Source organism: Cibotium barometz, chromosome 50 (genome assembly GCF_041138505.1).
Source record: "Cibotium barometz isolate CiBa-2024 chromosome 50, ASM4113850v1, whole genome shotgun sequence".
Taxonomy (NCBI): domain Eukaryota; kingdom Viridiplantae; phylum Streptophyta; class Polypodiopsida; order Cyatheales; family Cibotiaceae; genus Cibotium; species Cibotium barometz.
Window position 1 is genome coordinate 19,716,589 of NC_141095.1, and position 24,822 is coordinate 19,741,410.

General features: G+C 38.2%; 1 protein-coding gene across 1 annotated transcript; it reads right to left on the reverse strand.

Annotated features, from left to right (window-relative positions):
* Positions 1–12,777: 12,777 nt before the first annotated feature.
* LOC147609904 (cytochrome P450 CYP72A219-like) lies at positions 12,778–13,377 on the reverse strand. The gene is made up of 3 exons (XM_086787227.1): positions 13,305–13,377; positions 13,020–13,167; positions 12,778–12,970 (listed from the first exon to the last, which is right to left on the reverse strand). Exons 1-3 carry the CDS (start codon positions 13,375–13,377, stop codon positions 12,778–12,780), a joined length of 414 nt encoding a protein of 137 aa, XP_086643353.1.
* Positions 13,378–24,822: the final 11,445 nt, after the last annotated feature.

A 24,822-nucleotide genomic window follows, 5' to 3' on the forward strand; every position in this document is an offset into this window, starting at 1 on the left:
GAAACTAGTGACATGAATGCAAGGGAAGAGGGTGAGAATGTTCATGGTAGCAAGGTCAACATGCTCAAGAGCTCTTTACTACCAAAAGAAACTCTTGACCTTTGGGAGGTCCAATGTGACAAGACTCGTAAGAATTTGAGGAACAAAAATCCACCTAGAGATGACAATTTTCAGCTTACAACCGAAGATGTCAATGACAAGCCTTTGTTGGTGTGATGAATGTAAAAGCTTTTATGGATCAGGAATGACAGGAGGCAAGCAGACCGCATACACATGCTTATCAAACTTCTTAAGATTTCACATTCTTCAAGGACAATCCCATACAAAACGGTACCTTTCCAATCCAGGGCTAAAGATCGATGCAATAGACACTCAAGGAAGTAGTACAAAGGACAAAGGGGATGATTGTGATGATGCGGTGGCAATTTTGGCGGCTATCGAGGAGATGAATAATTTCATAACACTCATGAAGGTAAGCATCAACTTATTTCTTAATTCTTTGCAACCAAACTATTATCTTCTTTATGTAACACCTTTGTTAAGCTCATGCAAGACACTAATTTCAGCCCCTTGTATTGGTTTTTTTAAAAGGATTTTTGCTTGTTCTTTTTAGTGTTAATTTTCAGCTGGTTTTTCTTTTCTTTTCTTCTCTCAAGATCTTGTTTCTTCATGTAGGGGCTGATTTTCAGTTGGTTGAAGCCACCTTGCATGATTACAAAGATAGAAGCACTGTGAGAGTGGTGTGTAAGTATGATGGGAAGTGGCTGCACTTATGTCCTCGTGGTTCAGATTTGCCAACAATTCTAATGGAACATATTAATGGAAAATCTCACACCATTGCATGGAGCAAGACGACACCACATCAGTCTTCTTCACTCTTGACTGGATCTTGTGGGCGACCTAAAAAGCATTTTGACAAAGATCCACGCCAACAAACCTTGGGTGCTTTTCTCACATAAACAAAAGAGCGTTTAAAAGCGCCTTCTATCCCCACAGGTACATCATGCTTACCTTCATCCAATCTTACTATCTTGTGCTGGGGATTATGGCAGCATACAATTCATGTTAGTGGTCGTGAGGTTGATATAAAACCTCTCCTACAAGATCTAAAGATGGGACGAGAGTGGTTTTCTGAGCCATATACAAAAGCATCTTTGCATGATGGAGATATGGAGTACATGGTAGATGGATGCTTTAGGCATATACATTGCCTTCGTATCTCAAGCATTGGAATGCCTTTTCAAAGTTTTACATGCAAGCATTGCAAGACAATTCCATCATGTGGTGATTTTCGCATGAGAGTGTATCGGGAGAGTATTTCCATTGAGAAGAGAGGAGAAAGGCAAACGGGCAAAGGAATGCAGCTAGATTACCTTGGAATTGAAGAGCTGAAAAGTGTCTCAGTTGGGACCAAGAAGAAATTACGAGAAGCAGGTAGAAATTTATGGTGGCTGAAGGCAAAGATTATGGTGCTTTCCGTGAGAATCAGATCCTTGAAAGAGGCCAACTATGAAAGCATTAATAGAAAGGATGTGAGGCGATTTTGCAATAACATCCTTGAGGCTTGCAGGCAAGGTAACAGCTTTATGGGACTTTCTTCAAGACATTGCAAAGAATGCATTAAGATCCGAAAAGGGTCAAAGATTCATAGAATCAACAAAGACCATTTTTGAAGTCGTGAAACTATGGGGTGGGCCACGCTTACATGATTTTTTGAGTGTAAACCTTGGAGGACCATCCATGTCAACCACTAGGAGACACCGAAGAAAATCAACTTACTTTCAGTCAGGGGAGCATGAATATATCTTTGATGCAATTGGGAAGATATATGTTGAAGCAAAGAGAAAACATGGAATAACATCACGAGTGCCAATTATCATTGTTGAAGATGAGACAACTATCAAGCGGCGCATTAGGTAAGCTTTTTTCAATATCTCTTCCTTTCTTTGATTGTAAATATAAAGTTCTTTATGCATGAAGCGGGCTGAAATAAAAATATGAAAGCAAATCTTTCTCTTTATGTAGATGGAATGCAAAAGATGATGCTTTGATTGGGTTTTGTGGAAGAGAAGGAGAGGATCATCAATGCTCTTAAAATGATGCCATCATCATTGGAGATGGAGCACAAGGATATGAGACAATAGTAGATGCCTTCCAAAACCACGTGGTGGGACACTATGCAAGGCTCCTCATTGTCAACCCTCTTCATGAGAGTCTTCCAAGATTGGCTCTAGTTGTGCATTGCACATGCAACTGCTTTGATAGTGATTTCATCAGAACCTAATGGATGCTTGTGGAGCGGATGTGGAATGCAAAGTTCAAAGACGTGATAGGTCCAATAATTGGGCATGCATCAGATGGTGACAGTAGACGTCGCGAAAGCTCATGGTTGAAGACTACCTAGGAAAGAGAGATAGGCAATTTTTCATTGATTGGCCTGGATGGAAGTTGAAAGGAAGATTTGTGAGAGGAGATGGGTATGGTTTACATATTTGTCCATTGTGGAAAGAAACTTGTGAGTCCTCTTGACAGTCTTACCCGACAGCTTACAGTTGGGCGTGTGTGGATTACACTCAATCACGTTGCTATGGTCTATAACACTTTCTTTGTTGATCAGCACAGGTTGCGAGATGGGGACATACAACGAAATGATCGTCAAAACTGGGGGACAGCCCAAAGGATTGTCTCTAGACAAGTGCAAAAATGTATGAGGGAAATGCGAAAGAAAGAGAGGAGCATGCAAGGGACCGAGGCATATTTGCAGGTTGTTGCTAACTACATAGACATATTCTTATCACCATATTTAGACTTGGGACAGCGTGTGGTGCTTGCAACTAAAGTGGTCTTCTTCTTCAAGCTATGGAGATTATGGCTACATCACCATCTTACATACAAACGAAAGGAAAACTTCATTAGCAAAGAGCCATACATAGACATCCAACTTTCTTGCCATTTTGTTGTTCTACTTATAAAGATGTTTTGAGAGTTCTATCCAAATTTCAATTGTCCTCTACATCTCACAGAATCTGATGCAGCGGAGATCTATTTCAGCAAGATCGGCGGTATGGTTGGGCAAGAAAGAGCGTTTGATTTTGGAGATCTTTTGCATTGTGTTGGTAGTTTGAATCAGGTTGCCATGCACGAGTATAGTTCAAATGGGGTGACTTTTTCAAGGGCCCATAAGAAACAAGAACACATTTGGAAGGACTTGAACAAGCATGAAGGTGTTTTGGAAGCAGATCTTGGGAACTACGAAAGTGTTTCCTCTGATACAAAGATGATAGATGCATTAAAAGAGGGATTGAAGCAGGCACAAACTTTATGTGAGACATTGGGCCTCAAACCTTGCATAAGTGAGGGTCTTAAATGGTGGAAAGAGCCTTGGTTAGATACAGAATCAATGTGGTCAAAGCTAGATACTAAAATGGGCAGGGCAAATGAGCATGATGACTTTGCGGAGCCATGTGGTGATGATAGCCCCATTGGCGATGAGAGCAATGAAGATGACGAGGTCATATCTTTGAGTGAGATTCGACATGAGATCGATGGGCTTCTTGATGAGGCAAGCAATGAAGCTGAGAAGCAGAGTATCTCACCGGTGGTAGAGGTTGATGGCAAATTCATCTCAAATCTACTTTGGTAAGCCAACTCAATGGAAACTCTACATTGTCAAAGGATAGGTTGACTAGGGTAAAGCAAGGAGTGTATTTCAGCCACAAGGAAAAAGAAGCGTCATCTAGTAATGGCAATTTTTTTGGAATAGGGTTTGATTGTGCAATTTATTTCCATGATGTGACACATGGAGAGGGACAAAAAAGGTCAAAGAGAATTGGAAAAGCTACAAATTTGAAGAAGATGGACACACTTCATAGCACTTGGTACCTTGGAAGAGTTCAAAAGATGAGAAAGAAGGTAGGTGGCAGGTATGTGGATTATAAGCGAGGTTTTGACTTGGCGGACCGGCCTCAAGGGGTAGAGATTCAGCTTGGTTGGTATCCAAAGGTGAAAGGGCGTCGAACATTTACTTATGACTTGACGGACTTGAACATGGTCAATATAGAGTCAGTTATTACATTGGCACATTTAACATACAATACAGCAACTGATAAATATGAACTACATCAAAATGACTACAAGCTTTTTAATGATTTTGTAAATACTTCAGATTAGTTTTTCATGTGATTCACGTAAGTGTTGAAGCATTTAATTGTATTTTTAAGTCATGTTATATCAGATTTTTGCATCATTTTTCTCATTTTCATTTTGATTGTAGGCAACAGGTCATCAAACACATAGGGAGGCAAGAAGCTGATTTGACATGGACTGTGACTTATGTAGACTCATGCTTTTTGTAGCCATGGTATGCATGACTATGTATGAGGACATGTCTAAGCGTATATTCAAGGACAGTTTTTGTGAGAGAAAGTAAGTCTTAGTTATTGCTTTAATTCAAAAGAATAGAGGAACATCTTTAGCTCACTTATACAAAATTTCTCTTTTGATTGCTATCAGATTGTTTTGCAGATCCAATTCATTCCTAAGGCAATCCATTTTGGCAGCAGGCAATGGGACCTACAATAGCGGCTAAAGAAAGAATCACAAACACTTATACATATTGTAGAATTTTGTTAAATGTCATGTATATCCCTTCTATAATGTGGGTAGCTTGAGTATAATATACATTTGAGCAGCTCTAGTCAAGGACATTATATGAAGTTCAATGATATGCGTGTATGATGAGTAGGTGTTTAATCCAAGAATAGGTTACTAAAAAGCATGTGCATGTCTTTTATTGATTCCTTGTTAGACCAGTTCTTATGTGCATGCATATGTTTTTATTTGTGTTGCAGCTGTTGCCCAATTTTATTTTGACAGGCATGAGAGTTGTTGGTGTTGTCTGCTTCACAATTTGGATGTCAACCATTTGTAAAATGTGTCATCTTGATTGTATGTGTGCTATGAAATTCCACACTAGCTTTGTTGTTGAGAGACAAGCTCTTTCGACGATGTTTACGCTCTCGTTCATTTTATTGTAGTCAATGGATTGATGCTTTTAGACAAGCTCTTTTCAGAGCATTGATGCAAACCCAAGACATCTTTTCAAACACATTTTCCTGAATGCACTCATAGGAGGATATGCAAAGCAAGGGCTGGTTGCAGAAGCTCTGGGTTGTTTCCAATGGATGTAATGTGAGGGCATCTCTCCATATGAAACCAATTTTTTTTTGTGTTCCCAATGCATGTAGTCACTCCAGTTCAGTTTATTTGGATGTGATGAGAAATTGAGCTTTGTGGTTTTCTCATAGTTTTTTTGGGAGAAGCTGACAGGGCAAGAAATTTCATGATGAGATTGCGGGTCAGGGGCTGCTGAAAAATGATGTGTGCTTGGAACTACTGTGGGCAGCATGCATGGAAAATTTGGTGTACTCCTTGTTTAATTAGAAATTGCAAATCCCTAACAGTGTTGAGCTTGCAAGTGGGCTTGTATACACGATTCCCCCCTAGCTTCATAGATAAATTTTTGGTATTTCATGTATGGCATCTTCTTAAATTATTATTCTTACAAAAATCATTTTATTAAAAGCCCTTTTTACAAGTGATTTCCATACCATGTGGCATGCATGTCTGTGTGTGTCTTTTTCTCAATTCTTACACAAGACAATGATTTTGATCTAGAACAAAGCCCCTGGCTGCAAAACTAGTTAGTGTTGTGTTTGTAGACTGTAGAAATGCCCTTTGATGCTTGTACTTTTTGTTATGTTAGGCTTATGATTCATCATTCAACTTAAGTTGAAAGAATCAAGGACACACCATTGGATTAAATAGTTTCTATTAGATATGCTTGTAATGTCTATAGACATTTGATACACATTGTGGGAAAAGGGGACTTTCCCTTTTTGTTTCCCTAATAGTGTTCAACATCATGAGCTTATGTAGAGAGGGAACCGGTTGAGGGCATTGGACTGAAGGTAGGTATATGGTGCCTCCCGCTCTTGATGTTTTTAAGTCTTGGAAGTGGGAATTGGTTGGTGTGGCAATTGTCGACGAACCTTGTTTAGTTGCCTAGTTCAGATAATGTTGAGAGCACCATAATAAAGATTGTAAGCTTCTACAAACACAGTAAGGAGTGTCAACAAGGTCCCTTGTGTACGATGTAAATTGGATCAAGCATCATCAGCATGTGCTTGTTGGCAATAGCCATCATCTATATAAAGGTCAGTTCTATGGATCCTCAGCTTAGTCAATGGCATCATCATAACATGCCCTGTATATAGTCCAAGGTTAACACCAAGCACCATTATAAGCTATTGTGGCATCATCACATCATGCCCTGCATATAGTTGAAGGCCAATGCTTATTATAAATTGATGCTTATGATATTGGTTTGGAGACAAGCACAGTTTAGACAAGTTCCCACTATAATTCTCACTTTGCGCATTACGACAACAGCGTCCATAGGGAAGGCACCACGTAGAAGTTTTGGGCATTTTCCCATGTGGTAAAGAGGCATTCCCTTATGTTTCCCTATAGTGTGAAACATTATTAGCTTCTACAAATGAGGCTCTGCATGCGTTGTGGGGCAAGGGGTGTCAGCCCCCTCCTTCAGGGCTGGCAACCCCTTGCCCTCCACTGCATCTAGCTAGGTATGCTCCACCTCACCCTGAGGAAGCTCATGATGTTGTCACAATCCTCAATGTGGGAATCATAGTGAAAATGCCTAAAACTTCTTGTGATAGATAGGGGCTCCTACACTCCCTTGCCCCCAACTACACCTAGCTAGGTATGCAGTGCCTTCCCTATGAAAGCTCGTGATGTAGAAAACTATAGGGAAAAACTAAGGGAAAGAGGCCTTTTTCCCAAAATGCCTAAAACTTCTTGTGAGGATGTATGAGGTTGCAAACCGTGCTCCAACTTCACATACACAAGCCATGTTTGACATTCTCGTTTGTGGGAAAAGAGCTTCTCTCGCTTTGTTTTTCCTGATAGCATTCAACATCATGAGATTTTGCACAGAAGGAACCACATACCTAGATAGGTCTGGTTGGGGGTAGGGTATCCTAGGGGCCAACAATCCCTTATCCCCAACTGCACCATGTAGGTATGCATAAGCTCATCATGTTGTTGTAGTCTGTGAAGCAGGAATCATAGTGGGATTTTGTCTAAAACTTCCTATGATACTAGAAGAGAATTGTTAGGTTTCCCATATGTAAATTGTAGGCAAGAAGAATGCACTACTACATCTTAGAGTTGGTAAGAGGATCCTTTTGTTTGTTCTCCCATAACCACCTAGAAAGAGACAACCCTTATTAAAATGGCACTACAATGTGAATAACCATGGGGGCATCCATGGTATTCAATTCTTTGTTTCAATAAACTTGCATTTCTACTTTCTAGGAAGACCTTGATAATCTCACTAAGTCTGCATGCTGGCCTTCTTTCAAGGCATTTAGAAAGGACATGTTCTTAAGGATCTCCCTTGTTTTCTCTTGGAATGCACAAATTCCATAAGGTCAAGGTGAGAATGTGTACAACATGACGGCATCCTTCTAGATGTAGTAGTATATGCAAGTTGACAAAGGCTTATCGATTATTCTTGTGATCACCTTTTTCAATAATTGTGGCGTGATATCTTTAAATTTAAATTTACTAGAGGGGAAAAAAATTTCTATGAGCTGGAAATTTTAAAAGTACAGGAGGGTTATAATAATATATTACAAAAGTAATAGGAGGTATGCATAAAATAGGGGAAATCAGGCTACAGAGGGGTTTTAAAATATGCCTTTGAACGCACGTGATACAAACTTTTTTGGAAGGTGGAGGCCCCGGGGCTCGTAAGGGCTTCTTGTCCCACTAACTCTATGCTATTCGTCATTCGGATGGATCTACGCGGTCATCTATAGATAGGGAAACATCAGCCAACAACTACATTAATGGGAACCTCCTTGGTCCCTCGCGAGGTGGAAGGAGATCACATCATCTTGTATGCTTACATAAATTTACATGAGCTTTTATTTTTGTTCAACTTTGTGCACAAATGTAAATTGCTTACCGATGTTATAATCTACCATGCTGAATTGATCTTTGCTCGCTTGTGTGCTCGACCTCAGAGAGAGAGTTTTCTTTTAAATGTGTGCTCCACCCAATTCGAGGAGACATAGAGAGACACACAGAGAGAGAGAGAGAGAGAGAGAGAGAGAGAATGAGTACTTTGATATTGTATGTATCTATGTGAGAGAAAGAGAGAAGTATTGTAATGAGAGAGATAGAGAGATAGAGAGAATCATTGTTCCAAAGCACGTACATGATAGAGCTACAAAGAGAACTATGAATTTTTAATCGTTTAAAATATTCGTTGAATGGCACTTATGCGATGCCCATCATCATTATTCATTGAATGGCACTTATGCGATGCCCATCATCATCATTCAAGTGACGCAGTGAGACATACGTCTTTTAAGTGACACAGTGAGACATACGTCTTTTAAGTGACACCCAATCAGCAAGTGTCACATATGCAATGCTTTTTTTGTCGCTTAAGTGATGTTTGTTGCGCTATCTGGGTGTCGCTACCTGAAGTCACATAAGTGACACAAACAAGCATCGCTCTACGAGCAGGTTGTGCTGTAGTGGCCTTAGAGAATTCTCTGGAGGCTATAAAATCATTTTACTTGGTAATGAAGATAAAAGAAAGCTATTCCAAAAGAATATACGAGCTTATAATGCCTTGGCTTTTGTTTCACTCGGTGCTCATATTGATGAAAGATTTGGCAGAAATATAAGTGTGTATAATTTTCAAATCCATGGTAGTTTGTATCATCATGTTGGAACATTGTTGCCGAACTAGACACAAGAAGACAATCCACAATATGCACAACTATATGTGTATGACACAGAACAGAGTTACAAAATCATTTAGATGGTATGCCTGGGTTAGATCTTGATCTATTGGGAAGGATGCAAGAAATGATGCATGAATGTAATCCATATGCCAATGTGTTTGAGTCTATGGGAACATTTCTGCAAAGTAATCCACATGTAGAGTTAAGGATGGTAATCTTCGAGACATGTTATACTTCAAGATAGTATTTGGTGCCAGCTGCTACTAGCAAGGTCGGTGCTATTATGCCAAGGAAAAGGGGATGATTTTGATCTTGGGTTTCAAGATATTCAAATATTCTCCCATAATGGAGTGGTAAAAAGAATAACTTACATCGGTCATATATGCCACTCGTGTGTTCATGAGGATATATATATATATAAATATACAGACACATATAGATATACATACATACATACATACATACATACATATATATATATATATATATATATATATGTATATATGTATATATATATATATATATGTATATATATGTATATATACATATATATACATACATATATACATACATATATACATACATATGTATGTATATATATATATGTATGTATGTATGTATGTATGTATGTATGTATGTATATGTACACGTGGATCACAACGTGTGATACCCCTACATGGGAAGTACACATGGAAATGTCCGAACTCGGATATTACACGTGATGCAAAGTGTGTGAAGGGTCCACCCTCGAGCTCTTCCTCGTGCTACATAACCCAAGAGACTCGTCTATTATCTTTGAACTAGCACTTTTTGCTCTTTTTGCTGTAGAAACCTCCACTAATCTCTCCGAGACTAGTACTCCTTTCTGATGATAGAGGTGGCTACTATTATATATAAGTGTGATCGCATACAGCATGCTATTCCTCCAAAAAAAATGAATCATGCTCACATAAACCACGTAGTGACTCCAAGAGTTCACTCTTGAAGGTGGTGAAACTCAACTTATTGACCATCGGCATGTGGCTGAGCTCATCTGCTACGACGTTAAATTTACCTCTCTCGAGTGTAAGGTGAAACTCCTATAGGATCTCTGCCCACCACACTTTTCCACCCTTTAACTGACCTTGACTTTAAAGCCATTTGAGACTTTTATGATCCATCCAGACCTTAAACGTAGTGCCATACAAATAATGTCACCACTTTTTTAGAGCATGAATAAATGCTAGTAACTCTCGCTTGTAAGCTGAGTAGTTACGCTAATCACAGTCACAATTCTTGCTTTCAACTTCCGGAGGTCATCCCCTTTGCAACAAAACCGCCCCAATGGCCTCCCCACTAGCATCTGTCTAAAACAAATGCCTCATTGGGGTTCATAATGCTCAATATTGGTGACGTCACTCGCAATGGCCACCTCGAGGTTCTCAAAACTTCTTCAATGAGGATCCCCACAACGAATAGTTTTATCCTTTGTCCTCAACTCATCGATTAAGGGGACTACGATCTTTGTGTAGTCCTTTACATACTGTTAGCAAAACCTCGACATACCTAGAAAAATCTATAATTCCTCAAGATTTATGGGTTCAGGCCATCTAACAATGGCATCCACCTTGTGAGGATCCATCTGCATACCATCCACGGAGACAATATGGACTAAATAGTGGATCTTCTAAGAAAAACCTTCACACTTGGATTTCTTCCCAAATAGTTTATTTTCCTTAAGGAGTCTAAACACGAGAAAAAATGTTGTAAGTGTTCTTGTTAAGGAGTTTAAAATTGTTGTAATTGTTCTTCTTTTAACTTACTATATATACGTATGTCGTCAAGGAAAACTATAATAACTTTTTCCAAATATGGACGTAAAAGCTTGTCCATCAGCATCATAAAAAATGTCACTGGAGCATTCGTCAAGCCGAATAGCATGACTAGGAACTCATAATGTCCAAAACGAGTCCTAAACATGGTCTTGGGAACATCTTGTTCCCTAATCCTGACCTGATGATACCTTGATCTATGATCAATCTTAGAAAACTTTTTCACACTGTTGAGTTGATTAAACAACTCATCAATGTGGGGCATAGGATACTTATTCTTAATTGTTATTTGATTAAGAGCACTATAGTCTACACACATCCTCATATAACCGTCTCTCTTTTTACCAAAAGAATGGGTGAATCCCATGGCAAGGACTCGGGTGTATAAAGCCTTTCTTCATATACTCAGCTAACTATCATTCCACTTCCTTTACCTCTGATTGGCTTACCCTGTAAGTAGGTTTCCTTATAGGTTTTGACCCTGGTAGCACATCAATGCCATGGTCAAGCTCCCTGCAGAGTAGAACCCCATCTGGGAGATCATTTGGAAACACATCCCTAAACTCTCTCAATAAATCACTCAAATCAATTGCGTACTTTTGTTTTATTTTCTTAGTTTTAGCCTAGGTATTTACGTTTGATTCACAAGAAGACAAAACAAGTTTTGGAAAATAGTGGTCTCATCCAAGGCCATTTGAGTTATCACAACTTAAATTAGTTTCAACTACGGAACCTTTATCAATCACATTTATTTCACCTACGTAAATAAATTGATGCAAGAGAGTATAAATATATACCTTCTATATGTCATCGACGTTGATGGCATGGAATAATTCTAGGGAAAAAATCATGGATGCAGCACAAATATCCTACTCACCATGTAGCCTCACTAATTTTCCATCCTGGACAAACTCTAGGCTATTATCCTGGTAGCTACAACTCAAGGTAGGACCAAGGTTATACAACCACTCCCTGCCTAGATAAATATCGGCTGAGGCCAAGTGAATGACCTGAAAATCCAAACTGACTTTATAGCCCTGCATAGCTAAAGGTACCCCCAAGACCACTGTGTCCCAAACATTTTATCATGACCATTAGCCACCAATGATACAACGTACAAGTTTATAATTGCTCTCTTAGTCTCTGGCAATCACAACTTCTTAACTAATGCGTAGTTAAGAAAGTTGTGAGTGGCTCAGTGAGATCAATCATGACAATGACTCTGAGACCACCTAACCTGCCATACAAGGGGACCAAATCATGTGGTCCCACTGATGGCTATCACATTCCCTTGGTAACACAGCAACTGTGGTACTATCTGTATGTCCGACACAACAATTACCTCTTTGAACTCTATGGAACTAAGAGGTTACCAATGCATAGTATGCAACTACCGAGAGGATTTACCATTCTTCTTCACGTCACTCTAGAACTACCTCTAGCTCCCAGATTTGGACATGCCGGACATATATAGTGGCCACGTGCCCACACATGTACGATCACCCGCCGGGGACTGCGCCCAAGTGCCCTCTCCCTTGAACGCCGACTCGCTCGCCACCCACCCTATGATGGATGGTTTGAGAGGCCGATTGAGCTCCCCGTTAGTTGCTACAAGCTACATAACAATATGACTTGCTCATACATGAATTTAGGAGGTTTGACTTTCTTAGAGACTCTAGCCTTTGCCCATTTAGTGAAATAATCACTAGCATAGTAATATAACATAATTGAGTCTATCTTGCATGTTGCAATCCTTCACCTTGAAGTAAAATTCCAAAAGTAAAAGCAACCAAAGTGTAATACATCCAGTTGTGTAAGACTTTGGGCCTTTTGCTTGGGTCATACGACACTTGGATGATTCTAGTCTTGCTCTTCTCAATCTCCACTTAAATGCACAAGTTGTGTACGACTTGGGCCATTTGATTGGGTCATACGGCACTTGGATGATTCTAGTCTGGCTCTTCTCAATCTGCATAGGGACGCAAAGCCCTACTCCACTTGAGGACGAATGTGTGCCTTGTCCGACTATGAGAGTTTTGTAAGAGACCCCCTAAATGTGTAGTGCACCTCCTCCCTAACACGCTCTTGCCATTTTGGACTGCCTGCAAGCAGTAGAAATTTCCAAGTCAACAGCGTTGATGTCGTCTCATGCCCTGCAAAGAAGAAGGTCTCTTGCACTCATCAATGATTTCACCAATCCCCATCCTCAGGTTCTTCTGGTTTCCCTGGATCTCTCCCTTGTTATTAGCAGCCATCATCAGGCCGAGCAAATCGTTGCCATACCTCAAAGAAAGCTTAAGAGCATATGTTAAGAACATTCTGGACATTGAGAAGTGGAAAGCCAGTAATTCTGCACTCAGCTTCTCACCTTGATCCAGGGATATATACAGTGCGATTGACCTCGTCTAAGAGGATCTGCTGCTCATGCTGCATTTCAAACACTTGCTTGCCTTCTGTGAAGCTGCTCCCAACAAATGCAGTATGAGCAGTAATATCAGCTGTCAGAGCTCTAAAGTCTGCATGAACATTAATCTTCTCTTCTTTCTCCACTCGAGCTTGTTGGACAATATTTCCTTGGCCTAGGCGATCAGGTTCTGTTAGGATGACTCGAGCTGTGTTTTCGTGTGTGTATGCGCGCGTGCTCGTCTTATACAGTGGAAGTTGACGAGCTGCAAACTATCAGTATCCGGCGGGGTCCTCGTCGGGGTCGTCACCCGTGCTGTCATCGTGCACGAAGACATTATCACTCAAAGTCTTGTTGTAGACTAGGCCTCTCAATAAAGGAAAGAAGAAGATTAAGGGCGTATCATTTCTAAGACATGGCACAAAAATAGCACGGATAGCTACTGATAATGTTACGTGGAAGAGTGAATATTATTATTCCAGTAGAGAGCTACTAGTATGACGGATTTTGGACCAATCTTGTTGTGTTGCTACATCATAACATTTTTGTTCTACTTTTGGAGTGTGGTGTTTCAAATATTGGAGCCCGCGCAAAAAAAATTCAGGGTGTTTGGTTCTGAGACATGGTTGAGAGAAAAAATTTGATGTGTGTGTGATCGATATGAAAGGGCCAATATATACAACAACATCGTATAATAATTGAGCATGTCCGTTCTACTAGCCCCTTTACCATAATTATTTTCAAGTGTGACAACTCATTCATATATACCTATTCACACTAAAGTTGTCAAGGGTGTTTAGCCCCTCTACCCTAATATTTTTTCAAGGGAGTGTATTCACACTAAAATCTTCATATGTACTGGCCCTTGTACCCTAGTATTTTATCAAGGGTGTCTATTCACACTAAACTCTTCATATGCCTAGACTCAACTTTGGGCCCTCTAAGAAGTGTCAACTAAGCTTAGAGAGAGATGATCCAAAAAGCCTAAAAAATAAAGTGAAATTGATTTTGGCATTTTCTTGAGATATAAAAGATATATTCTATTCTTAAATATACATAAAAATGATAGAATATTGCTAGTTCTCGAAGTCTTTAATTCGTTCATGTACTATATATACTACGTGAACAATGAATTGGTCAATTCTCCAAGTTTAATGGCTTATATCTCAAAATCTCTACATACAAGCCGAAATAAAATATTTCTTGAAATTTGAACCAAGGATCGTCCAAAAATAGTTCAAATTCCCTCCCTGCAAGAAACTTCACCTCAAATTTTAAAGGTTTTACATATCAAAGTTTACATGTATTGGTACCTTCAAAATCAAGGTTTTTCTCGCAAATTAGTTTGACTGTATACTTCTTTTTACTATTTTGGCACCTTTCTCTTTCCATTCAAGTTTTGCTCTACTGATCAAGAGCAAGGAGGAACACAGAGAGGATCAAGAGGATAGCAGAGGGATCAAGAGCAAGGAGGAATACAGAGAAAAGAGACATCTACAACTTACACATCGAGCTTGAATGTGAATATGAACCTCTAAGTAAGAGAAATAAACCTGATACTTTGTGTACTGCTTCTAAAGAAATGTTGAGGATGCAAGGGAAGAAAAACATAGATTTATGGATTGATGGGAGGTTATATTCAAAAGACCCTTTTACAAAATCCACACCCCCATTTAGGAATATGACATCTCTGCTTAACTTTGTTGGCGATGGCTATAATGGGCTCTTAGGATATACACATCATTTGGAAGCAACAAGCAATGTTCTTAAATTAGAAAGAGATTTGTTTGAGAATGAGAAAATTCATTTGAAGAAAACCATGGAGCAATTTGTGCAGAAGTTATTAAGCAATAATGAAACCATTTTAAGGCTTGAAAAAAATGTCTGAATTAAGACATAAGCAGACCTCATCAGGTCTCCATAGACGACAAAAGAAAACTAAGGGATATTAAGCAAATGAAGAAGGTGGTGGTATCAAGAAGAGAATACATGCAATCAAGTAAGCTCCTTTCTATTAACTGGTTTATTGTTTCTATTATGATATTTTATGAACGGCAATCATTATTGCATATGTTCATATATATCAATTTTTGGATTTCAATCTGATATTAGATTATTATTGCGCCCTGATAAAGAATCAACGACAGAACCTTCTGGCACAAGTCTTCTTTTAGATCGCCAGTATGAAGAAGCACTAACGAATGAGAAGAAATATAAGAAGGTCTCAGAAAAGCAAATTGAAGACTTTTTCAAAGAAAATCAACTCAATCCACAGGACATCCAGGAAATACTTGATGAGGCTGGTATATCACACAGAGGGTACTCAACCATTTATAAGACTTTATAAGAAAAGATGAAGGATTCTAGTCAGGGATTTCACTGACGTAAACGAAAACATGTGAACATGTTAATAACATATGTTAATAACACAAAAAATCTTGTGATCACATGTTATATTCATAAAGCTTTCACAAGGGCCTTAAAAAATTATCTTTGTCAGGCATAAAAAATCTTATTAGGTGGCCATTGACCTCCTATTAAGTGAAGAAGGTAACATGAGAACATGTGAATAGCTTATTTCCATGTGTAGCCAAGCTTTTAAGGGGTTCCCAAATGGCAAGTGACCTGTTATTTTGTGAACGGTAACATGAGAACATGTGAATAACTTGTTCACATATGTTATTATCACAAAAAATCTTGTGATCACGTGAATATTAAATCCCTAATTCTAGTATGAAAGGATTATTATTGCCAAATACTTCTTTAGTTTAAAAAAATATGTAAACAAGTAAATGAAGAGGTATTGCAAGCACTGGGAACCCCATTTCATATTAAAGACACCTATGCTGCACCAACAGGAGATGTGGTAAATAATAGATACAATAATATTTTCCTACGACTTGGAGGGCTTACAATGATATGCTGTTCAATTGTTTGAAGTTACTCCTGAATAATGTGATGGTGTCCTCAAATTTGTGCTAAAGCTTGATGAGTGTCAAATTATGAAGGAGAGAAAGTTAGAAAGGGTTACCATCACACTGATGAACAGGGCACTTGATACATCTATTCTAAAAGATGATCCTAGATGGTTTAGTGTTCAATCTGAAAATAATATATTGTCTTTGGGATCCTTTGAGGTAAAATTAATTAAACTCAGATATGTTTGTGAAAAAAGAATTACATATAAAAAACACTGATGGAATCCTTTAAGGTAAAATTAATTAGACTCGTATATGTTTGTGAAAAAAGAATTACATCTAAAAAACACTTATGGGTGTTGCATTCCTATGTTTCTTATGTATTGCAGGTAGAATCAGAGAATTTTGATGTTCTACATTAGGTCTTTCATAAGACATCGATACGCGAGATCATCAGCGAGAGTAGAGAAATGGCAAAATCTTTCATGTGGAAGGCATGGGACAATATAAGGTGGAGTGGCATATGGTGGGTGATCTTAAAACTCTGAAATGGTTAGATAATGTGTAAAAGGGTGCCAATTCAAAAAGTCCCTGCTTATATTGCATGTGCAGTGCAAAGGTGGTTGATAAGAGGTATTGGAAGAAGGCACCGGATTGAAAGACCCAAACTTCAAGCCAATTCTCGTGTATTTTAATGCTCTTGCTTACCTTGCGCTTGATGGCATGTATGTAGGATGAAGGGGAAGATGAAGAGGAGGATTTTGATTATCAACATGAAGAAAGTGAAGAGGATGAGGAAGATGATGATGATGATCACTCTGAATCCAATTCGGATTCCACTTAGATACCTCTTCATTGTAAAAACTTTATGTATATATGGCCAAAGGCCCAACACTTTCTGAAATATAATAACTTTTAAGGCTCAATTGCATTCTCCACAATCTATGTGTTTCTTATATTTGTGTTTGTGTCATAAATCTGAAACTGTGACTCTGTTTTAATAAAGAAAAATAGACGGGCTTTCAAAAATTCCTCTTTTTACCTTGACAACAAATTTCAGCAACAAGTAGACAAAACATGATTTATCTTCTATGTTACACGCATTTATGGGGCAATATTCTCAAGTTTTTAAAGACTTCTGAAACTTTAGCTTTTTGTTGACTATTCAATATCAACAAATTTTATTTTGCCACTTATCTTTTGACATACAAGCTTTACTTCAAATATTTTACCAACTTCTCAAATTCAAGTACATCGGGGATATTTTATTACTTGTGTAAATCAGATGAGGTGCAACGAAGTTGGACATATTGCATGGAATTGTCCACCAAAGTTAAAGTATATTTCACTTGGGATAAGTATGATCAATGATGATGAAGATGAATATTCTTGCTATGACGAGTATTCCGACTCCTAAGGTAACATATTCATTTCATTTAAGTATTATTATAATAAATTTTATTTAAGACTTTTTGTAAATTTCAAGGAGAGTTTTTAAGCATCACAAGCAGAACTTCTTGAAGGAATTGGTCCTTCCATCTTGAACTATGCTTTATCATTCTTCACTACTTATTAGTCTTGTGGTATAGGACACAAAGATTAATCCTGTGTGAAGGATTCTGATGCATACTTATCTCTAGATTTATATGGGATAATTTATGATGGTATGGGATACTAAAATTTATTACACATAGAATTCCTTGATAGAGTATCTATTTTGTCATAATTAGAGAAGATACTACAATTGTTACAGTGTAAGACATTGATCTCCTTGACAGAATGTCTATCTTGTCATAATTAGAGAAGATACCACAATTGTTATACTATAAGACATTGATCTCCTTTGCTCGCAATACGAAAACACACAATTGAGGTCAATTGCTTATCTAGGCAGGAGAGATGTTACATGTCCGATGTCACCCAACAATGAAAACGGTGCTCGGGGGGTTCATTATAAGTAAACCCTGCGTATCATGTGTGTTTAAGGCCTATTTTAAAAATCCCTTATCTATGAATTTTTCATGAATAAAACATACCCTTTTTCTATTCAACCTATGAATACCCCTTTAAATGGTACCCTTCCGTATGTAAAAAATGTGTAAAAAAGGGATTCGTCTATTGAATCGACGTGCTACACTTAAATATTTATTAGTGACCCCCCCAGAAACAGTGGGAGAAAAGCCTTGGTTTTCTAACTAAGAGAAATGGGATGAGGAGGTGAGGAAGCATGAAGAACACCCTCGACGATATGTGCATTAAAAGAGGAAGCAACGGCGAGGCGACTAGAGAGCGTGGGGAACTCGCACCTCAGGCACGGTGGATGGGACTCATTTTATGAGTATTTTGTAAGTATCCATGATTTATGTAACCTCTCGTTTGTATATCAACTAGTGTACAGTTGTATGTTTTTTTTATGTTTTGTTTTCATGATGCAGGAGAGGGTGGTTAGATTTCCAGGCTACCGAGCTAGAGAAGCGTTATGCATTCAAGTATGGAACTTATGCCTTGCTTGAGTGCATTGAGCAAGACACCGAAAATGTAGATTAATGGAGAGCTGTGGTTTTGGTAAGTCTTCATACCATGGGTTTCAATAAGTTTATATATCCTTATTTGTGGGTATTGCCAAAGAGCAATACCTGAGCCTCCCCATTGAAGCTAGCTCATAGATTGGACACTAGTTTAGCTCACATGTTATGCACATTTTTGGAATTGTATAGATCTATCTTTTTTGCACTCCTTTTGGGCATGTATAGTTCGCTCGCATATTTGGTAACTTTTTTGTATACAACATTTATCGTATAAGGATTCATATTCAACAATTGGTAGCAATGTATCTTTGTGGTTTGATATCTAGTAATGAAACTTGATAATCTATCAATGTATCTTTGTTTGTCTCAATTCTTTAAGTTTGTGTAAAGCTTTAGTTGAATACAAATGCAATAAAATCTTGACGTATTTGGCATAATGGTGCATCTACGTACCTAGAGGCACCATTATGCCAAAAACATTTATACTTGCATCCATCAGAAAAAGCATCAAAATGGCAGTTGAAATTTGTCTGCCTCCATCAAAATTTGCGTCGAGAAATTGCATGTTTTTGTCTCTATATGTGTCGATAAACATTGGTATATACGTCAAAATGAGCATAAAAAATGATTCATTTTCGACGTTTATTTCAACATTTATTATGACATTGGTTTTGACAATTGTTGGGACGATGTTTCTGAGGATTTTATAGTGACGCTTTTTTTGACGCGTATATAGACAATCGTAAATTTTACAAGAAATTCTTTTTCATCACAAAAAAACGTCAATATTTGATTGCCTTGTAGTAGTGAATTATCAACCATTAAAAGTTCTAAATTTTCCACCTCTCCTACAAATTGCATAGCAGTAGTTCCTATGCATATCTCAACAAATCAAAAATCATATGATTCCATCCCAAAAATTCTTCTTTTTGCCTCGACAACAAATTTTAGCAACAAGTAGACAAAACATGACTAAGAATTCTTCTATAAAATTTCACGACTCTTTTAAAATCTTGTTCAACACATTATTACTTAGCATCTTTCGGCATCAAGGAGTTATTTTGTGATCTATGTTCTATGTTGGACACATTTCTTGGGCAATATTCTTGAGTTTTTAAAGACTTCTGGAACCATAGCTTTTTGTTGACTATTCAACATCAACAAAATTATTTTTGTCATTTATCTTTTGACATACAAGCTTTACTTCAAATATTTTGCCGACTGCTCAAATTCAAGTACATTGGACATTTTATTACTCCCGCACATCAAGGTGCAATGAGATTGGACATATTGTATCAAATTATCCACCAAAGTTAAAGTATATTTCACTTGGAATAAATATGCTCGATGATGATGAAGACGAATATTCTTACTACGATGAGTATTTCGACTCCTAAGGTAACATATTCATTTCATTTGAGTGTTATTATATAGTGATGAGGAGAGCATCTATGTTTATGTGGATGATGGTAGTGTGCATACACATGCGGCTACCCATGCATTTAGCAGTGAGTAGCTATTGGGTACCTCATGGAGGATCTATGGGAACCTAGTATATGACCCATTCTTGAGAGATGAGTGGAGTATATGATTGTGACCTCTATGAGGGTTATGCGGACAGTGATGAGGATTATGCCTAGTACATATGGATCATGCTCAGGTAGTCACTTGTGATGTGGATCATGCCTATAGACCTATGCATGATGATGGATGCAGTGACGACATGGATTCACATTTGATGGAGCATGCTATGGAGTATGAGGCATTTTCTTTTGATGCTCATGGATGCCTATGCATTGACACATACATAGTCTATCAGGCATTCACTTTTGAACATGATGTATATCATTTGGGGAGCATTGTGTATGTGGGATTGATATGCCATCCTAATGTTATTCACATATGATCTGAGTGGGTGGTTTTATATGGACTATCATGTATCAACAGGGTCCTATGCATGGGTGCATTATCCTTTTGACCCAAGGGGGCATTGGATGCATCTCATCGATGGATGGGGTGCATTACACCATCCATTTGATCTAGAACGAGGCAGGATCGATAAGGTCATGGGTCATGCATGGCTTGGATTTCCATTCGATCTAGGCATCATTATCATTAGCCTCACTGTCAACAACACCCTCTTATCCTTTCTATTTGATCTGGGCGGGCGTCGTGGATATTTTTTTTATTTGCAGATACACCAAGGCCGTGAGTTCATTTTTGGCTTTTATATTTAGCCTCTTGTATATGTTTTGTGCATGACCACCCTTCAATTTCAAGGGTGAAATCCTTATAGGAGGGGATGGTTTATAATGAAGTAAATTTGATTGCACATACACATGAAGGATAGGGCCTAGGTACTTGGGCTTAGGGTCATTTACATGTGTACTTTTGGGGCCTTGGGCTATATTACTACACATAGGGCTCATGGCATTGTACCTTTTTGATGATATACATTTCATGAGTACACTTAGTCTTTTGGATCTCTAAGCTTCCATGGTAAACTTTTCCTTCTTGAGATGTTAGGATGGTGACCCACACCTATGTTGTCACCCCATGCATTGACTGGCCAACCCCACTTTCTTGCATGGGCGATGATAGAGCCATTAAGAAATAGCCCTGCTTTGCTAGCCTTACATCCTTGGTGGAAAGGCGACATATGAACTTCGTAAAAGAGAACATGCGAAGCAAAATATAAAAATAGCAAAGGAGCATGCTCAAATATGACGAAATGTAACCTTAAGAACCTTAACGTTGAAGTACTAGACTTAATTTTGTTCTACAAAGCACAAGATTAGATGAGAAATCAAACTACAGTAAGTGTAGCCTATAGGTAAGAGACTCCCTGAGTCCTAACTTGCTAAATTTTCCACCAAAGCGACCAGCCATGGGCCCTATTGGGTGGGCTAGCAAGATGGGCAGTGGGCACCCTTCCGGGAGCTAGATGGGGCTACGCAACGCACTGACGAGGCCTCAATCTCTACAAATAAGACAACGATTACAGAGAAGCTGAGGAGATGAGGGACAATAGCACGTTGCACAATGTAAACGGGCCTCAACAGTGAACGCATGCAAAGCAAGCGTGCAAGGGAGTCGGAGTGCATCATGCATGTAAAGCAAGCTGCAAGGGAGTCGTTAAGTAGGGTAGGTGAGACCATGTGAGGTGGTAAATTACTTGCAATTATTAGCAATTAAGAAAATTTAAGATAGAACTAAGAGAATCATTAGAGATTAGAGTCTAGAGAATCGAGAATTCTTGAATCTTTATTATTTGAAATTCGAGGATATTTATCTATAGACTATAATCTAATTTAAGGATAAGTTTAAAAGTATATATTATAAATATAGTATTTAATAAGGCATATATATATACATATATAAGGCTAAAAAATGAAAAATAAAAATTTTAAACCAGCATGTCAAATGACTTGCATTTTTAAATAAAAACTTTCACAATGACAAGCAATTTTAGAATCATTGCATGTTCTTTGACATGAAAGAAAACTTAAAGCTTTTTTGACAGGCAAAATCACCCTTGGTAGGTAAAACACCCATCAATTTTAGGCCGCAAGGCTGAGTGATGATAAGTTTGAACCAGGAATCTTGCATAAGTACCCAAGGATCCCTGGGGGCGGCTAAAGGAGAGGGAGAATTTGAGAAAAAGAGAAACAAGAAGGAAAAGGAGAAGGAGTGGAAGAAAGGAGGATTCTCGAAAGGGTACAATTTTGAATTTGAATCTCGCATCTTTCAATGCAACCTTGGTTCGTGCTTAGCTTCACCGTTGGTTCAACTGCTAATGCTAATGCTTTTTTTATTTTATTTTATTATACATGCACTTTTTGCACTTCCAATACAATACTTTTCTTACCTTTTCTTTCACATTGCAATGTATGGTTGACACGTTGCGTAAGTGATTACAATCTATGTGCTGAGGCAGCATTAATGTGGCACAAAGCAAGCAAAAAAATTGTGGTAAGATGGTACAACACAAGAAGAAGAATTGACACCGTAGTGTTCGCTAAAAAAGGGAATAGGAGGGTTTTAGGAAGGGATTGGGGGGGAAGGAAAAAATTCAAATCCGTGGAGTGGGTTGTGAGAGATATATAATAATGATAGAAGAGAATAGCTTGACATTAAAATCGATGATGAGCTATATAATAATGATAGAAGAGAATAGCTTGACATTAAAATTGATGATGAGCTATTTTATAGACAACGGTAAAGTGGATGACACTCAAGTCCCTTGGGCCCTTCCACAACCCAGCAAAGCTGGCCGATGTTATAGGTACGATCATCGAGATGGCTATGGCTTGGGTTTTTCTGCCATTATCCATGGCCAATGATGGTAGTGGCAGGAATGGGACAGGAGGGAGAGAGAGAGAGAGATAGAGAGAGAGAGAGCCTCAGAGCAGTGCGTGAACTCAAACCAACCAAACATTGCACACTGTAGGAAAAAGATACTTGAAATTTTTGGAGCTTGCTTACCTGCAAAAATGTTTCTTATTTAAGTTTTTATGTATCAATAAAATCCTATATCTATTCATGTGGATACCTTTTTGACATTCATGTATGTTTTTTTAAAAGAAAAATAGAGAGATAATAAATTACTTTGAGATAGAGAGGGGGGGTGAGGGAGATTTCATGAGTCGTGAGATGAATATATAGAATAGAATATATAATGTCTTGACATGTTATTATTATGTATTAATATATGTTTATTTAAAAAGAATTTCTTTATGGAGAGAGAGAGAGAAAGAGAGATATTTCATTAGCCTGTACAAAAGAACCAATGGGTCTATGAGCCTACTAGGATGATTACTTTTGCCGATGGTCATTTCGTTTACCCTTTGACATAGGCCTATTAGAAATTTTGAGCCTACTTCTTAGGTTACCACTTAGGACATAATAGAGTGCTAGATCAAACAAATAATACCCTTTGACATAGGCCTATTAGAAATTTTGAGCCTATTGCTTAGGTTACCACTTAGGACATAATAGAGTGCTAGATCAAACAAATAATACTTTCACTCGAGCGTAGTTGGGTCTTAATCTATTCTATGTTTGTGTGATTCGGTTTGTGATTCACCATTTGGATTCTTTTTGCATCCCATAATTTCTTATAGATTAAATAGAATTTAAAAAAATATTTCTTAATAATGTACTATATGGATAGAGAGGAAGTCATTGTGAGGTGTTCCATGGATGTTGAGGATAGAAGCCATCATGCTAAGTAATTAGAACCTCAAAAATTCAAGGCAAGAGTATATAATGAGAAGGCTCAAGGAATAATGCATGCTTTAATGCAATGCCAATGGAAACTAAAAACCTCTGCTAAGTGGGTGTAGCACAACGATGCTAAGAAGCCTTGAAATGGGAAGAAGACAGTAACTTAACATCAGAGAAGATACTCCATTTGGTCAACAATACAAACTCAGTGTGGCAACCATGAGATATTATCAAAATGTGAAATGAAAGAGGAGAATATGGAGGCCCAATTTGTATTTTGGGAGTGCCCCAATGAGGTGATGGCAAACCATGATTGTGAAAGGGAAGATTTCTTTGGTTTCATGGCAGACAAGGCACATGCTAATTGGAATGTAGTTTGACATGTGTTCAATGGTGGCAAAAATAACATCGTGACAGATAGGGAGAGGTCATGCCTATTTCATTGGGAGAGCAGAGCATGGTTGCCAACACAACCAAGTATGTGTGAGCCACATCTCAAGGTGAGCACGAGGCAAAGTTGCATTAGTCTCACTGTCGAGCCGACTAGGTGGTCTAAAACCACGTAACTGTTGGGTCTAGACCAAACACTAACACCATGTTGCTCTTGTGTGTGCTTCATTTGGTATAGTTGCCTTATTTTAGCTAATGGGAATATAGCTCACTCTTGATGTAGGATAGCATTAGAACTAAATGCCACTAGCACTTGTAATATAAAGGTCAACAATCAGCTTAGAGGTCTTAAGATTAGGTAGATTGATAATTTGGGATGAGGCACCGATGACACATCAATATGCTTTTGAAGACTTATATAGAATGCTATAAGACATAATGTCTAATGATAAGCTCTTTGGTGGAAAGGTCTTGCTTCTTAGTGGGGATTTTAGATAATTTTTTCTAGTTGTTTAGAAGCGAGGAAGAGAGGACATTGTCAGTTTGTTCAACATTATGGCATTGAAAAATTTGGAGAGAGACCAAAGTGTTAAAGCTTATGTAGAACATGTGTGTTCTTTAGAGCAGAAGTAAATTGATGAAGCGAGAATTTGCAAGGTGGATCCTAGACATTGGTAATGGGATTTTACATAGTCAAATAGAAGA